Genomic DNA, 18,694 nt, shown 5'->3' with positions numbered 1-18,694 from the left:
GTCATCACAAAGTCATATATTTCTGCAATATAAACACCACAGTATCTGGCTTCACACCATATGGAGCTGAATAATCCGGAAACCTGCCCATAAATTCCATCTTTTCCCTTTCTTTCCGATGATATTGATTCTCATTGACGGTATCAATCAACACTTCCACATCAAAGATCAAAAAAGTAGAAATCATAAAAGTGGTGATACTGAATTTCAATGATAAATATACACACTGTACATCAAATGTATGTTTATATCTCAATATAGTATCATACTGACAGATCCCTCTTGATGCCTCTCCCTGCTGATCACTAATACTATTAACACTGCTTACTAGGCCACATGACACTACAGGTGATACCTTGTGTGTGTGCACTAGCCAGAAACTTCTACGGGTTAGAGAAGCTGAGCTCAGGCTGATGATTATAGCTCCTATATTGCAGTTAGGCCTCATTACAGTAACAGTGTAATGAAGTTAAATGGTGATCAGATGTCTGGATTAAGGTTAGATTATTGGTTCAGGTTTGGGAAACACCTAGAATAAGGCAGACGCACAGCCCTGGGTTCTGTGGTGTGGTCATACAGTGGGACTATAAACCGGAGCAGCTAATCAAACAATGTCATCCTGTATCAACTTTAGCTTTCATTCACTTTGACAATCAAAACATTTGAATCTAACAATTACCTTTAGAATGACTAAAAAAAGAAAAAACCTAAGTAAAACATAAACATACACATTCTGTATAAAATGTATTATAACAATTTAATTCTAATGTCCTTAAATTTATATAATTAAATATTACCTGCCTTTCACAGACTTTCAAATACTGTATATACTGCACTATGTGTCTGATCTTTGCCTCTAACTAAATTTCAAGGGATTTTAACAGGTTGGAAGTTTTGCACATTAATCATCTCCACTGGAAGATATTTGTCATTCTCTGCCAAGACTCCATGTGTTGGAGGGAAAAGTCAGCAGTCTGTGTAGTCTCTCACTAGTCATTTTGTGACGAGTTAGCCTCTGGTTCTACTCTCATCCTTCAGGTCTGGGCTAACTAGCTATGTGGCTTTGCAAACCCAATACCACATTGTGGGTGGGGACAAGACAGAGAAGAAGAAATGAGAGGGCAAAGCACAACTGATAAAAATTAGGTCAAGCCTAAGAGAAAGAAATATACAGGAGAAAGAAAGAAAGAGGAGAACGAAAGAAAGGTGAGATAAGGTGAATTTAGGAAAGAGGACAAAGAAGAAAGCCAGAGGCAACTATTCTGATCACATTTAGTATAGGAAAGTGCTCCCTTTCTGATTGTGAGACCATGCGGATCTAACAGTCTCTTCCAAAGACAGACAGAGAGAGAGACAGAGACAGACAGGGAGAGAGACTGGGACAAAAACTGATCTAATTGCATCCCAAGAATGCTTCTGATATCCTGTCCATAACTAAAGTAAACAGAAGCATCCTCGTCATTACCAACACCGTGGACATCAATGAATCACACAGGCAAGCCTGCAAAGACATACACGCACACTCACAAACAGATATGAAATATGATGGGTTATCTTTGCAGACAAAAATGAGCTTTGGTTTCCTCTGACACACACACTGTTACAGAGCAGCCTTGTTAGAACAGAGACAGCTGCCAAGTGTGAAGCCTACAGTGACAGTGTGTTCTTGTCTTATCACAGCCTGTCCACTGTGTCTATCTGGAGGAAAATAAGTGAGACAGAAAGAGAGAGGAAGAGGGAAAAGATTGAGAGGCCGGCCGCAGTGGTTCTGTAGCAGTGAAGGCCTCACAGCACATTCCTGTTGACCAGCAGAGTCTGACTGTCACAGCCCGCAAACAGAGCTGATTCATGATCCTGCTTTGTAGCTGGTGGTATACATGGCTGTTTCAGCTATGATTCACCATGTTAAAGAGTGCTCAACCATTCTCCAGTCTCTTCTTTTAGTGTTAGTTTTATGTTCAGGATTACAAGCCCAGGCACATACTACATTAGGGTGTGTGAAAGAGGCTTCATAAACTATTTAATTACTTAGTTTTTGTGTCTTTGTTTAGTCTATGAAATGTCAAACAGAAGTGAAAAAATGCCTGTCACAGCATAAAAGAACAGCTGTCATCACACAATTTGTTTGTATACATGGCACCAGCAGATGACATGATGTGTATCATACTCATGCTAAAAATCTGTATATGCTACTTCTTCACAAAAGAAATGTGGTGTATTATTCCTAATTTTACATGGATTACAGAAAACAAGACTTTAATTTAGCCTCTACAGTTAGCCATGATAATCGTCATCTCACACACATTAGCATGGAAAGAACAAAGAAGAGCTCATCTGGCTGCTCTGTTCTGTGCACTTTGAAGTTTTCTTAAGATGTTTCTCAGCAGCGCTTGACCAAATAACTGGGCAGTACTCCACGTGTGACAAAACAAGTGACTGAACAACATCAATCATGACCGGGAATTAAAGAACTTTTTTATGCGAACATTTCTTTGAAACTGCAATACCCTTTTCCATCATCGACCCATAGACTTATTGATGTATATTAACTGTCTACTCTCTTGACAAATAAAATTTAATTTGCTGATGTTGCAACATGTTTGTTCAACTAACATATAAAATGCACAAAATGGCAAAATAGTTAACACAAAGGGTCCAGAGGCTTCAAAAAGGCTGCATCTCTATCAAAGTTTCCTAAAATCCTGTGTGTTTTCATCAAATTGCTTGTTTTGTATTAACAGTCAAAAGCCAAAACCACAAAAGATAATGGCTTAAATGACTTAAACGGTCAATCATCATATCAGTTGCCTATTTCTGTTCATTGACCAATCGATTAATAGAGTAATGGTTTCAGCCCTTGGCAAGTATAGGGAAAACAGCACGCCACCAATTACATCATTGAGAAATTTGAACTGGTCAGCTTGATCCTGAGTGCATTACAAGCTGGAACAACCCTGCAGGCAGCCAATCCCACAAGTGCACAAAGCCCAGCATCAGTGCAGAAAGGCATCAGACATTCAACTTTCTGCAGACCCGCAAGGTCAGGAACAGAATGTGGTGCTGGCTTTAGGCATAGTATAATATAAATATAATCAAAAATGCTGTATGTATACAGTATATGATGCTACAAATATGATACAATTACACTTACAAAGCTGCATCTATCAAGGCGACAAATTATGATTAATAGCAGTGCAAGCTGTCAGAAGCAGCAGGGCTGACAGTTTTGTGGACCCTTATGTGCTCTGTATTTATGATGTATGACAGGTTGAAGGACATAGAGCCATAGATCACATATCAGGTGATAGTGAAAGTGCTGCTTGCTTAAAGGCCATGTGATGATGAATTAGATAGCTGAGTCACAGGAGGAGAGGAAAAGAGAGAGGTGAGTGTTTTACAATAACCAAAGCTTATTGCAATCAGCGTCAAAATTACAAGCAAGTATCACCTGAGTGGGCACTATTGGCTGAATGGATAACACTTCCCCTTAACCACAAATCCAGTATCAGGTTTCTCTCTCTGGCTCTAATGCACAACAATGAGCAGGAGCTTAGTGGAAGGTGATCTGGGATCTGTGGTTGGGGACCTTGTCAAACCTCAGGCTGCTTTCACATTTAGAACAACAGCAGTGGATGAGGTGCTGCTCAGTTCTCTGCAGGGAGATAAGCTCTGCAACACGGCAGGAGCTGGCAAGCACACTGCTGTTCTCCTCTTTGAGTGACTGCTTCAGTGTGTGCAAGTGTGTGTGTTTGAAGGGGGTATGGGAGGCATTTATGAGGGCAGTTATAAACTGCTGCTACTGAGAGGGTTTGACCACTGCCTGCCTTGTTTGTCTGTACTGAGCAGATAGCGTGTTGCCTCTTTCATATGTGCCTTGATGGTGCTGGATATATAAGTTTGGCAGTTGACAGAAGTTGCTCGTGTGTTTGAGACAAACCACATGTCCTTTTACCAACAAATACACATATGTGGTGTGTGAGTGTGTGCAAATTGTGATGTGAGGATTGGGTGCTGAATGCTGAGTCAGCAGGCTTGGGCCAAGAAAGACAACCCATTAGCCCACTTCTCTCCTCAGCTCCTTCCTTTCTCTGACTCCCCCTTCCTTATTTGCTCCTTCATCCTCTCTGATTACACCATCTCCTCTTTTTCCACCTTCCTGCTCTCACCCCAGTGGCATTATTTTGTCTCAGTTCTTTTTAAACTCTCTTTTTCTCACTACTGTCCCATTGCCTTCTCCATACTGATGCCCTCTCTCATCCTCTGAGGCCCTGCACTGCTAAAGAAGGAAGTGGCACATGTATGCTTTTGACTGACAAAATATAAGCACACAAACATATGATGTATCAGAAACCTCACACACACATGCATATAAATGCAATTTACAACTCATAAACCACCAGATGAACACCCATTTAAATCATGCAGGCAAACAGACAAAAATCCGCACACACTCTTATAGGCATGTTTGTGCAGAGAGAAGTTAAAAAGAAAATGAGGAACGAGTACAGCTACTTTCACAGTTTCCTATGTTTTGACATAACATTTTTAGAAGATTACTAGGTACCATTTACAACAGCAAAGAATTTCAAAATTTCTCAATCCAATTTCCTGAGATGAATGGTAAGCTTTTCAACACTTAGCTTAAAAGGACACATTTACCTTTGTTTAAATGTTAAAAGCGCCAATGGATAAGTCAGGACATTATGATGCACCACAGTGTATTTATGTAACAGCAGAGCTCAAGTGGCTTATCAACAAGTTGTGTTTATTTTAACCTGAATAGGTTCTGCTGTAATACATTCAATCACACATCAAAATGAATGTGAAATGAAATGAAAACCATTCCCTCAACCACACAGGGCTGTGCATAGGGGTTATCCCCACCCCCAACACTCGCATTACTTCATTCTACAGCATGCTCACTGACATGTGAAATGATGCTGCCATGTGGAATCTGGTTTCCCTTCTTTGGGTAACATAAATAGATAAAGGTTGAAAAACATATAGAGCCCAATTCGGACCAAAAGAAGATCCGTCCAACCCCCAGGTTTGCAATGTTGACCTCATTTCTTAGATCTTGGACAGCCTTTTTCATGGACCAAGTTAAATCACCACAAAGGCAAGTGTCCATATATATCTTCATCATATGTCCCAAAGTGTGCTTGAGAGCTTTAGATGTGATTGGATTTGTCACCTGTATTTTTTCTAAAGATAAAGCTCCCAAAATGAAGAAGAATGTATATCTCTTGCAGAAGGTCCAGCAAAGAGGCTCTACCAAGAGTCACATGTCTCAAACCACAGTTCAGCTACTGTCACTGTGGTGAAACTGACATAACACACAAAGTCTAAAAAGGCAGGTATCACTTGGGCTTCTTCCACAACTGGGATCTGTACAGTGGAAAATGCAGACCAGAGTAAGAGATTTTAAGTGGGTCAACTTTCATTCTTCAAACGTGACTGCGAGTCCTGTAAGTAACAAAACAGGAAACTAATTATTTTTATCCATCAGCTCTCGTGGCAGACAGATTCTTAATTGCCCCAGCAACTTCTGCTAGTAGAGCTTGGTTTTAGACAAGAAACAACTTTGTAAAAGAGCCAAAGTTTACCATGATCTGACAAATATCCATCTCTTTAACTGACAGACCTATTGATGTATAAATAATTTCTTTGTTACACCATTCTTTCAAGTCCTTAAATGGTGTTTTTATAGCATGTCAGAGGAACAAACATTCGTTTCTCACATTTCAGATCACACCAGTCTACACAAAATCACAAAAGGATAGGATTACACAGTACTTTGTCCACTGGTATCTACACAAACATTTAACATTAAAGGGTCTCATCAGCCCTGAATCTATTTAAGTATGTGTGCTTTTGATTGTGTTTGCTGTTATTTATTGTCCTCTAATTGCCAATTTACTGCAAATCTGAGCCCAAAGCAATTGTTTCCCTCAACACTGAAAACCACACACTCAGTCATTACTGACACAATATTAATTGCACTGTAGTTTACTTAACATTAGACTTGACAAGTGACAAAGCATCCTATTGTGTCCAGGTCAGTGGTACACGCTGTACTCAAATAAGACTTCAAATACTGTGGTTGTACACTTCTGACAAGCCACCCCAGCTTTTGTGATGTATAACAACAATAGTCATATTGCATTAACTTAGCTTGGCTGACCTTACACTGAACTCATCCCCTTTATCCATAATGTAAGCACTGTAAAGGTGGAATTACACATGCACTAAATAACCACGGGCATGCTGGCTGATTCTTAATTGGCATAGATTTAAAAAACTCAAATCGTCTTTCACAGGCCTTCAACAGGGTCCATTCCATACTGTTCTATAGGCGTCAGTGCATCTCACACACACACACAAATATAACGTAAAGGGGGAAACAGGCCTCATTCTTTGCATTCTCGGGCCACATCTGGCTTCACACATGGGGCCCTGAGCTACAGCAGGCTGCTATAGCATCATCATAGCATGTACCACGTGTAGACACTCCACCCCCACCCACGATGATGGCAGAATAACAAGCCTGAGGCCACATCCTGGCTATGTGTGGAGAAAGGGCCCCTCCCTAAGAGCACCAACTGGGTGGAGGTACTCAGGAGTTGGATGGATGATGGGAATATAGGAGACCTGGGCATAGGGCCAATCTGTCAGAGCATAGCCTGAGCATCTGCCCTTTCAGTGACATATTGTGGTTAGAAACAATATAGTGATGCTGCTTTTAGAGACACTGCAGTTTTGTAAGTGCACTCTTAAGGTCCTTTGTAACTTAAAGAATGTCATTATTTTTCTTTACCCTTGCATTAGCAGCATATTTCAAAGGTTTCAGAGTCTCATTTCTGAAAATAAATGTAGTAAAATGAAAATAATGTAGATGCAATAAATGCATATTTGTAAATCATTGGCCAATATGACATTGATACTGTGGGATGCTATAAAATTGTTTAGCAACAACAATGGTAACTAAGATTTTCCTAACTATTTAAACCAAAGTAACCATCCCTTGACGCAATATCGCTGTGTAAGAAGCTGTTGGAGGAAATGTTGCAAATCAATGCACAAAAGTGATTGATGGCAATAATTTACTTCTATATTATTTTTGCATAAATGTGATGAAACACTTTGATTTCTCAGGTATTTCATTTAGGCCTACTTGGCCAAAATCACATGCTTGTCTAGTTGTATTACAGTTTATCTATAAATTTTTCCACAAAAAAATATTGTTTTACAATATACTGATGTTGTGATATCAGATTATATACACCGGATTTATGATGGACATCTGCATCAGTTGCAATTTGACATAACTGCAATTAATGATTTAGCTGCCATGTCTCAAAAAGCACCTGAAAGCACTAACAGAAATCTATAAGCTTCGATATTATTTTGACTGTTAAGAAGGGATAAGATGGAAAAGAATATAGAAAGGCATATTTGGATAATATTCAGTATTTATCATAATAAAAAAAGCATACACAAGAAATAGATGCTGCTTTAATATATAAAATTTATGTGGGGAATTAAGCTAGTTCAATTACATGTACTACAGAATATTGTTCCAAAGTATCCACACCAAAAATGTGAATACTATATAAAAGATTTTTTTACTTTCATTTTTATTTGTTACACCTTATCAGTTCAAATGTTTGCCTAATATAGGTTTAGAACAGGGTGTTGTCCAACATGCACACATTTCTTCCCCTAGGAGTCCCCTGTCATCCTTGTCAGCCCCCTCCACACACACAGACAGACAGAGAGAGAGGGAGAGAACATGTCCATGGTATCTGCCTTGAACCTCATGGCTGCTACCGTACACAGTATATTTGTTAGAGCTGAGTGGGTTACATTTGAACACTTCCTTACCCTACTTGAACCTGCCACCATCTTGAATGACTCACAAGACCCAAATGAGAACCTATCGGAAACTGTGTGTGTGTGTGTGTGTGTGTGTAGCAGCTGTTTGTGCTAGACTCTGGGTCAGGTTAATATTTTCTGACAGTGGTTGTGGTTAGGCTGTCTGACTGCTCCTCCTGACTTTTTCTTTATCTTAAACCTACAGCTGGATCCATTGCTAACCAATGTTATACCCACTCACCAGCTTACACTCACTGCCTCACATTCAGACTGCTGTGCACAGAGCATGTGCCTTCAGTAACAAGTCCTGAGAGATGGGAGGCACAGAGGCCACACGTCTACAGGGGCTCTAATTGGAGAAATTAGCTACTAAACCCATTGATTAAGGATGCAATTAAATTACCCTTGTGGTACTGGGGAATCTGTATGTGTTGTGATTCTGTGTCACCCACCTTAAACAGACTTTCTGTCAGTCCCCGCCTGACCTGCGTCCACAAAAAGGCGCAAAAAAAGAACAGGGCGATTTCCGTCCAGGTAATGTAAGCGTTATCCAGGAGAGTCCGTTTGGAGAGCTCCAGACCGCAAGTGCTACAGTCCCTCCATGCGCGCAGCATGACTGAGGAGGCTCTGGTGATGAGGTCCAAGTACCCCGGCATGGGCTCCACTTCAAGCGACCCGGCGTCTCCGGTTTGACTGCTCATTGTGGTGCGGCGCAGAGACAAGAAAAACGTGGAAACCGGGGGGGGAAATAACTCCAACCGAGGGACAGAGCGAGTCCGGGGAGCAGTTCAGTCCAGGCTGTGTGACTAATCCGTCAACCAGCTTGCTAGCTCACCTAAAAACGATAAAACAAGCTTATCTAACCAGCTTACTCTCTTCAGTAGCCTAATTCTTTGTTTTCCACACTACGACATGGGCCCATTCTTCGCGTTAAGGATAGTTTTATGAATGATAGCAGGGCCCACCAGGTCTAACCAGACACACCGCCTTTGTGGCGAGATTTGATAATCATACAAACCAATTACTAAATTGACAATTAATCTGAGCCATTAGCGCCTGTCTGTTGGAGGTTTCTTCTGACCATCATTCCGCTACGCACACGGGATCGTCAGCGGCAGAAGCGCGTCCTGGTTAGCCGCCTTGCTAAGTTAAATCAAACGCACACAATAGTGAATGGACCAGCATTGGCAGCAGCTCCCCAAGCTAGCTCGCTTCTTGAATAAATTAACACAAAACGTGATGAAGCACACATACATCACCGAATTCAAGTGAAGGTCTGACGGTTTCTGTCGCCCTTAAGCGCCAAGCCCAGTCAGCACATGCGGTTATTGTGCCGCTATGCTGTAACGTACGGTCTCATCTCTGTCCGTTATTCGCCTTATATAACGTCTCTGTGCCGCCTCATGAGTTAGAGCGGCAGATTCTAGACAAGACAAGTTATTCCAGCGGAAAGAAAGAAATTCATGTGAAGAATATTATCCTCTGAAGAAGGTTCTCTCCGTCGCTTCTCCCCCTCCTCCGCCGTTGCCGCTGTTCCTGGCTGGTCAACGTATTTAAGGCTGCGTATTGACAAGCCGCTCTCTGCGTTCAATAGGAATCAACTGGTCCGTTGAAACGGGGACAGCGCACGTTTATGAGAAAGGAAGGGAAAAAAGCCGAGGGGGCGTGACATAATTAAGACCGCTATCTTCTTTTTGAACCCCCTGCTGAAGCATTGAGGATTATAGAGGATGACTTAAAGAGACAGTACCGACGACCACTGAACAGAAGACTACGCACATCATCATACAAATGTGTCAGAGAGCACAAAAAAAAAACAACATTAATGGCTTATTATTCATTATTGGCTTAAATCATGATTTACCTCCTGAGGGGTCCTAAAGCAAAAATCTGCTGTTGACTCCAACTATTACATTGTAGTATCATTATTTCTCCGGGCACCCAGGAGCCAGCCAGTACTCTTAAGCTGAAATGAAATTAGTCATTTGACAGAAAATGAATTGGCAACATTTTTCGATAATTGAATAGTTGTTTAAGTCATTTTTAAGCAAAACATGGTACCAGCTTTTGAAATGTGAATATTTGTTAGTTTGCTTTAACAGAAAATATCTTTGGGTTTTTGACTGCTAGTCAGACATTAAGGATTAATGATAGGAATGTCTTTCTCTATTTTCTGACATTATATACACTAAGCAATCAATCAGTTAATAAAAAAAATTGTCAGATATATTGACAATTAAAATAATTATCAGTTGCAGCCTTATAGTACTTCTATGATAGACTAATACGACCTTACGCAAGGGTTTCTGAGTGACACACAGAAAGAATGAAAGCAACTTCTTAAAATACAACTACACAATATATACTAATACAATATGACAATATAAACGAAAACAATTAATGTCTTAAAACTTGATTTGCACACAGTTTTTTCAAAAAAAGGCTACAAGACAGAGGATGAAGGAACTGTTATAATTAATAGTGCACAATAGCACCATTTGAAGTGGACTTCAAGGAGTAAACCAGGGACTTCTGGGGCCCCTGGGCAGTTTGCCTTGCCCAGTTGGTAATCTAGTTTTGGGTACCATATTCTCAAATGTGAATATTTGCCAGTTGTCACAGTTTTCTATGACAGGAAACACAGCATCTCTTGGTTTTTGACTGTTGGTCACACAAACAAGAATATGTTCACTTGGACTTGGACTCTGTGGATCTAGGGTCCCTGGGCAGCTGTCCATTTTGCCCAGTTGGGAAATCCAGCCTTGACTTAAAATCGTGATGTCTGCATGTACAGCCGTTCTGTTTGTTCACAAACCCACAATTCGAAGACATGTATTAAACATTTATTATTTTTCAAAGGAATGCTTACATTAAACAGATGTGTTGATTTCCATAAGAGAAATGCAAATTTATAAAGAATGGATATCAAATCAGACATGTTTGATCTATGCCCAAGGGAAACAATGACCTGTAGTCTGGTTTAAATAATACAACCAAAGTTTTAATTAAGCACATTTTTTCTAGTAAAAATATCAAAACAACTATAGTTATGTGTGTGTGAGAGAGACAGAGAGTGTTTTAAGTCCATTGTTGACACATCTGAGCAGAAGCAGGTGTCTTAGGCTGTAGCAGTGGGAGCATACTGCATGGATAGTCTGTCAAACTCATTCTCCTGAAGAAAAACAAAGAACAGAGGAAACAGTTGAACACCAGGAAAAACATCTGACTATAGGAACAGCTGTGCATCGCATGGTTTGTTTGGTAACAGCATAACCCTGTTTCAGCATGTTTATGTACATCTGCACACTTGTATACTTTTGACACAATGTGTAACAAAGGCTAACTATAGTTTAATGCTCTAATTGGCTTTTCTCCAAGGTCACCTCAGCTTGACCATCAAAACAACCAAGCCTGGTAGTAAAATTATAAACAGAGTAAAGGTTATGAAGGCTTGTTAACAACTGTGAGTGGTTTTTGTGAACCCAAATAGCACTGGCCACCGGTCAGAGGTGTCCTCATATATTTTTTGAATTTGTGTTGTTTTTTTAATCAGTAATCACTCTACTCTATCAAAAGTTCAAAAGCAATAATGGCAGTACAGTTGCACAGCAGTCATGAATGGATGGTTAAAAGAGAGCAATTAGGAAAGTCTACCACAATTACAGTGTAACAAAGCACACTGAATAACACATCCTGACATAAGCAAGTTACCTTGGCTAAATAGTCCTTGAGGAATGGGTGAGCTCTGTGTGCATCTTTCAGCTGGGAGAGGTACCGATTGGTTACCTGAGGATAGAAGTAAATAGATCACACAAAAGGTATACAGTGACAACAGTAAACAACACCAAAAAAAAAACTCCTAAACAAGGTTTTAAAGATTTTCAGGGTATTTAAAACTGCAGAACAAAGTAAAGGTAATGAAAGCTTGTCAACAACAAAACCTGTTTTTCAGTGCCTGAAGCACACGTTTCTGCCATTTTGTTTGTTTTTGTGTGTTTGTTTCACATGAGAAATTTTTGCAGTTGTGTTATTGCCTGTGCTCTACTCTCTAGTTTGAAATGAATGAGGCTCGTTTATATAAAAAAAAAAAAAAAAGGGGATGTTTCACTCAAAATCCAAAGGTTGTTTGCATCTGTTGGCCGGCCACTGTCAATAAAATAAGATCAAACCACAACGAAACTCTCCTGTCTCAGCCTCTTGGCTAAGGCCATGATGTACTTCAGATACTGCTGATCTTTGTATAGTTGTGTTAAAATTGTTCAAACTGCTTTTGTGAGATTTCTATAATGATGGGAGTGAGTGGAGACAGAGAACAAACCCTATTGCATTAACAGAGCACAAAAGTAGCTGACTAAGACAATTAACAATATTTGAACTTCCACCATCGTCCGGAAGCCATTTAATACGAGGACTGACAAACTTTAACATTGGTTAGTTTACATTACACCATTTAAAACTCCTTTCAAAGATAACTCTTTTCTAACATACCTGAGGATTAGGCTTGTTTGTAAAAAAAAATGTCTACATAGTTCCAGTTAACCTTGGGTGAGGTGTGCTAATCAGTGGTTATCACAGTTGGAAACTTTTTAATGATGGCTTTGAGTCAATGGTCAGCATTATACTGCATTACTATCAAGTCCATCAAAACTAAGGAAGATAATTGAGTCTTTATCTCATGAACTCTGAGTTCCAGGGTATATAACTCACACACAGCACTAAACCAGCAAATATGCATAGATGACACTTTTTTATGATAGAAAAACAAACACAATCAAGAAATTGCCTGACCGCATTTGCCTGGTTTAATCAATGCTGCATAAAATTTCTGAGAAGTGAATCTTGCACTCATAAGAAGAGTGTTATTGGACAAAGATTTTCCAAGACTTCTTTGAACAAGGGTGAGTTTGTCTATAGGAAACTGCAAAACGGATGGCTGTTAAAGCAAGTGCTCTCCTTAACAACTTTGGGTCTAAAGTCTCACCTCGGGAGCTTTGCCCAGGTGCTGAGTCAGCACTATGAGGTTGATCAACGTCTCAGGGTGGCTGCTGTCCTAAAAGGGGGAAGACAGAAAGACAAAGATGACTAGGAAGTCAGAGAATTATTCTCACAAAGCTAAATAGTCAAGTGGGAACTAGACAGTGAAAGTGAGCAGTACATTCTGTTTAGCAGAAATGATTCATTTCTTCTGTCACAAGTACAGCAGACAACAATGTGGTGCAGGTTGCTCTTGTGCAGTGATCCAGTCTAACACTAATCTGCCATGAAAGTGGAAGTAGCAGAAAATTATGTGTTGCTCTAAAAGTGTATATTTCTGTATGCATGAATCAAACACTAAAACTTATTTTTATTCATTCCATCTGTCACCATAAAATCATTTGTATGGTTTAGCTAGGCAGAACGTGAGCACTGACGTTATTAATGTATAGTCACATTACAGTTCTGTTATGTTCTGTGTGTTTAGTGAGAGATAAAATCAATGGAAAACTAATTCTTTGTAAATATTTAACCAGTTAATACTGCAGTATGACTCCCACTCAAAGCATCATTAACCTGGGGCCTACCTCATGAAGCAGGATTACTAAATTATCAAAGTTATCTAGATAACCGACATGAGGTATTCCAAAACGGGAGCTCAGAAAGTTGACATAAACAGCTGATTTAGTTTTAAGCCCTTTCACAAAGTCATCTCACAATTCACGTTGTCTTGCTAACATTGTTAGTGTTAACAGAAAACATGTTGCAGAAAGCTGCAACATTTACAACCACAGAGCAGAGATTCAACACATTCAACAGTGTTTAGAATGAAAATACATAAAAAAGGAAAAAAAAAAAAACAACCAAAAATTCAATAATTAGTTCTATATTGTGAATTGTGCACACTGGTCAAACCGTAACCATGCCATCTGCTGTTACAATGCAGGCAGTTGATTTATCTTTTTTCATGTCGAAGTGCACTACGGCTGCACAAAGAATTGAAATATAATTGAAATCGCAATATGGCATAGTGCAATGTCCAACTTGCAGGAGCTGCAATTTTTTGTTAAAAGTACAATGTGTCATAACATACCATAAATAAGCCCTGTGTTGCTACAAAGACGCCCCAAGCTACAAATCATAATCTCCATACATAACGGAACATGCTTGTTTGGTACAAGCCCAAGCAAAAATCACATCATCATTCAAAAAATTTTTTCAGTGGAAATGAAATTCAAAAATGACCATTCCAATTGAAACCATGACTCATATTGCAAAATCTGCCAAAAATAATCACAGTATGATTTTTTTTTTTTTTTTTTACAAAAAAATGGCAGTGAGGAATATCATCTTCGTGGTTGAACCACACTTAAATAATATTTCTAACAGCAAAATCTCCCACTATATATATCATGTGACGACAGAAGAACGTCTATCGCTTCATATTATGCTTTATTGTTTATTTCACTGTATCACAAATCACACTCTTCAATATAGAACGGAGTAATTCTGAACAGGAGAAGGACTCGGACAAAGCGAGGTGCTCGTACGAAAAGGAGTTGCTTCCGTCACATGGAGGTGGTTTGGTTATCAAAAGTCTTACATGGACCAGAAAACCATACTGGGAATTATGCCACAGATGGTCCCCACAACAGACTCAAACACCACTAACCTCTTTTACCACCTACACAAGAATCGTGTCAAACAGAACGGATGAGAGCCACAGAGTGCTAAAACAAACCACAGGTTTAGACTCTGCAAGATGCTTTTGCCTGCAGCACACCAAAAAGCAAAGATTCATAAAGATGGAAGGATGTAATAGCTGCTGTTACAACTTACATCAGCAAAGACATGGCCACAATTTACACTGTCGAGAAATGGGGTTTTGGTGAGTTGGATGCTATTACATGACTCTAACCAGGATACACAGTTTACAGAAAACGTGCTATATCATGATGATCATGACGTTATCTGGAAATGAAAAGACCTATATTGAGATGAGATTTTACGTTATATTGCACAGTCCTAGACATTTTTTGTTTTCCATGATAACCCATCTTTAATATTCCCTTACTTTAAACTCATTTTAATGCATCTTGTGATGAGGTTCAACCCTGTACCTATATTTCCTCTGGCACAAGTCCCCTGTTTAGCAGCCATTTAATCATGAAGGATATGAATGTGATACCAGCCTCTGAAACAAGCCATCAAGATGGTTAACTGAATAAAAAACTGCCCATGTATTTACACCACAGTGTGTTCACTGTCAGTTAATATTTAAGAGAGAAGGAGACAAAACAACAGAGACAAAAACAAAGCCTCAACTGTCATCTAACCTTGTCAAGTGCCTCCTGTAGCACCCCCTCAGCCTCCTCCCACTTATTCTGAGCCATGTAACAGGCTGCCTGCCCATTGAGAAGCAGCAGTGTAGATGAGTACTTGTCTGACATCTCCTGGAAAATGTAGTAGGCATCCTGCAGCTTTTCTCCACCCTGCAACAACAAGCAGAATGCAATAAAATGTAGGCAAGAAGAGATAATCTGAGTGTTAGTCAGTGACCATGCTGAAAAGTGCTTAATCCCAGGTGTTTGATTGTTTTTGTTTTGCTGTTTAATGGTGTAGGGGTTACCCACTGCTACAGAGTTGTAAGCACTATAGTTTGAGCAATAACATGAGCAATTTCAAAGGAACAAAGTCCTTCTTACACTGGTCATACTTTTCTATAGCCATATACTACTCCAAGAAATACTACACACCCCCCTGCCTGCCAAATATCTCAAACCTGATTGCAACTTCAGTCAATCACAGTTCAACATGGATATTGATAATGTGATTAATTGGAATTTAATGTACTTGGTATATACACACAGACACATTATGCGATCACTCCATTATGTATGGGGGTGGGGGGGTGCAAATAATTAATGATAGAGAATTTATTCATAAATGAATTATAAATTTTGGTGCTGTTATACAAATGAATGGATGTTTGTCTCCTCACCACAGCAATATTAACCCAGGCTGTGGCCAGCTGTGTGAGAGTAGCATCCTCATCCTGCTCCTGCATCTTCTTCAGCTCTTTCCTGAAAATGAGAAAGAGACCAATGCCATCATTATTTGAGAAACACAGTCCCAATTCAAAAATAAAGTACATAACTTTGTGTGAGAAAACCCTCTTTTGATTATATAGGCTCAGACTTAACCTTATACACAGTAGATTTCCGGTTAGTTTACAATGAAGAATACATCCATTTTCATCATGAAATTGCTTAACACAGTCAGAAAATACCAGGATGTTTTCAGTGAGCCTTCAGATAAAAGAAGCTGACCTAACAATGCAATGCTAATCTACTGTTTATGAGCTTAGCCATACCTTGCCAGGTCAACACGATCCAGACTCAGCAACACCTGAATGGTCATGGCCATGCTGAAAAACAAACAAATGATTATGTCAGTTTGCTCAGTTTAATGCTCCTGTCTTCAAAATTAAAACAACCTCACAAAATCCAGTGATCCATCAGAGAGCTCTGTGGAGCAGGTGTGGTAGCTGAAACTAGAATTTACAAAATTCTTTGTGTTTTATCTTTTGTGGTAAAATACAAAGATGGTGCAGTTCTGTGGCTGGAGAAACCTTCTATATAATCTTTTTTGAAAATGTCAACCTGTTTAGTCTGAATGCACCATTGTGCATTGACAATGATGATGCAGTTTTTATATTCATGTACCTGGGTGATTTGATGACCGCTAAATGCAAGGAACAAAGATGACACAAATTTACTATGTGATCTTTGTTGCAATTCCAATAGAAGTAGGTTGTACCTTGAACAAGGTAACAGTCTTATTTTCTTTTTTTCAATTTTTTATGTATTTATTTGAAATCAGTTTGGATTGCAAACAAAATTTGCAGACACTTTTTAAAGTAAACTCTTGATCCCTTCTTACCACTCCAGGCTTTCTCCTTGGTGCAGAGTCCTGAGAGCAGCATCGGTGTTCATCTCATGGTAGTAGATGGAGCCAGCCATGAGGAGGAAGGTGGTGTTAGCGACATCCACACTCTTAGCCATCTTCTTGTCTAGATCAGCAACAATAGCATCCCTGCACAAAAAAGGAAAATAGCAGCAGAAATTATCCAGACAATAAGACTTTAAACTCCAAACTAAACAAAAAGCTGAGACAATCAGCTAATACAAAATTGAATTTAACCTTATAAAGGCTGTTGCTGGGTGATATATTGAGCATTTAAGAGATACAGTATATTCTATAATTTGTAATAATATTAATTACCTGGGGTAGGTAATAATTTACGTGTTATCTGGTGCTTAGTCGAATTTTGATATCGAGTAAAATAATTCCTCTGCTAAAACTATGAATGGATGTGTAGAGTTTTACTGTTTGTACAGTATACTGACAAAGTGCCTATGTTTTAGGCATATCGTTCAGCTCCAAGTTGAACTAAATGTCAAATGCAAGATCTTACCTTTTGCTTTCACTGGACAGATATTCTGCAAACATCTTGACAGCTTGAAGCTCAGGCGGAGAATTAGCCTTGATGTCATCCAGGACAACAGCATACTTCCTCTGAAATAGCAGAGAACACAGCAGGTGAGGGTGAGCATGTTTTTAATTAGTGATGGTGAAATATACACAAACTCTCGGCTAATGACAAGACACTGAGATCAGTGTGATACATACGTTTTCTACTTGCGAACATCGCACTCAGGCTTACCTGGGCAATGTATGCTCTGTACAAAAACATGTCCCTTTCAGTCTCCTTCTCTGGTGACGACGGCTTCAAAGAAAAAACACGAGGTGCAACAAAATTCAGAGTTTAAAAGATATATTAGGTAAAAATATATATTTTTTTGCATTGTTGCTCGCAAACGCAGTGTTGGCTGCTGTGAGCGAAAGAGGCACAAAATGGGGAAAATGAAACATTTCAAAAACATTCAGCTATTAATTCACGTTACCTACCTTCACTTTCTGAGCTTCGTTGATACACTGTTGATAACTACCGATGTAATAAGCATTTTTCACATCGAAGAGTTCATCAACATCACCCTGCTGCGCCGCCATGTTGACTACAGACAACTTCCTGACACGTAGCAAAAATGCGTCACCTAACTGCTTGGTACTGAGGATTGTGGGAAGTGGAGTTAAACAAGAAAAACGCCGACGCATATGAAGACACTCTGTCAGGGGGTTATTATGGGATGGGTTAAAAGTATAACAATTTAAAATATACCACATTGTGTTGTTTTGCCGTAAAAATATCTCCATATAGGTACCACTGCACTGTTATGTATCCATTTTGTTTTTATATCAACCATGAATGTACTATTTAGGGCCATGCTAGGCTTTTTATGAAAGGTGAACTGAAGGCTACTGGGCTCGGTGCATTATCTGAGGAATGGCGAGTTTAATCTCTACCCCTCCAATAGCAAATTCTCATACATGCAGATGTACATTATTATGGCCAAACTGTAATCCTAAAAGGAAAGGCAGCTAGGCTGACAAGTCAGACTTGTTACAAGGCATGGCCAGGATAACCTATTCACAGACTAGATGTGGTATACTTAACGATACAATAATTAGTCAACTACTATCTGCAACATTTGATGGTTATTAATCACTCTCACTTTTAGATACATTTGAAAAAACTGAATAGTTTTGAAATTTTGGACTGTTGGTCAGACAAAACAATGAATGAAAAACAATTGTAAAAAATAATTAAATAAAAACAATTGTATGTACATGTATATGTTTTAAAATATTTGACAATACTTTAATCTATAAGTCTTTATTTGTTCATGTATTTGATAAAGGCATGCAGAATTTTTTCACTCAC

The 18,694-nt window shown here is 39.2% G+C and overlaps 2 protein-coding genes across 3 annotated transcripts in view; both read right to left on the bottom strand.

Moving 5' to 3' along the window:
- cers1 (ceramide synthase 1) overlaps nt 1–9,461 on the bottom strand; it is a 41,834-nt gene extending 32,373 nt beyond the window's left edge. For both annotated transcript variants that reach the window (XR_002664920.1, XM_022738040.1), the window contains exon 1: nt 8,328–9,461. Coding sequence is in view for 1 of the 2 variants with exons in the window: in XM_022738040.1 (XP_022593761.1) it covers nt 8,328–8,576 (249 nt within the window). In the remaining variant the exon portion in view is untranslated. The remainder of the gene's footprint in view (nt 1–8,327) is intronic.
- Nucleotides 9,462–10,701: 1,240 nt separating this feature from the next.
- Nucleotides 10,702–17,938, bottom strand: cope (coatomer protein complex subunit epsilon). The gene is made up of 10 exons (XM_022752635.1): nt 17,821–17,938; nt 17,576–17,638; nt 17,327–17,427; nt 16,792–16,944; nt 16,223–16,276; nt 15,851–15,932; nt 15,186–15,341; nt 12,857–12,925; nt 11,587–11,661; nt 10,702–11,047 (listed from the first exon to the last, which is right to left on the bottom strand). The coding sequence occupies exons 1-10, from the start codon at nt 17,920–17,922 to the stop codon at nt 10,994–10,996; spliced, it is 909 nt and encodes a 302-aa protein (XP_022608356.1). The 5' UTR covers nt 17,923–17,938; the 3' UTR covers nt 10,702–10,993.
- Between the last annotated feature and the right edge of the window lie 756 nt (nt 17,939–18,694).

The sequence above is a fragment of the Seriola dumerili genome, unplaced genomic scaffold, assembly GCF_002260705.1.
Source record: "Seriola dumerili isolate Sdu_G_001 unplaced genomic scaffold, Sdu_1.0 BDQW01000002.1, whole genome shotgun sequence".
Taxonomy (NCBI): Eukaryota; Metazoa; Chordata; class Actinopteri; order Carangiformes; family Carangidae; genus Seriola; species Seriola dumerili.
The sequence above is the reverse complement of the archived record's forward strand: the minus strand, read 5'-3'. Positions and strand labels throughout refer to the sequence as shown.

Coding starts and splice junctions, on each gene's coding strand:
- cope (XM_022752635.1), bottom strand. CDS start 17,922: ATGGCGGCGCAGCAGGGTGATGTTGATGAACTCTTCGATGTGAAAAAT. Junction 15,342..15,850: donor CCTGGGTTAATATTGCTGTG/GTGAGGAGACAA, acceptor TTGTTGTTGCAG/GGTGGAGAAAAGCTGCAGGA. Junction 11,662..12,856: donor ACCTGGGCAAAGCTCCCGAG/GTGAGACTTTAG, acceptor TTCTATCCTCAG/GTAACCAATCGGTACCTCTC.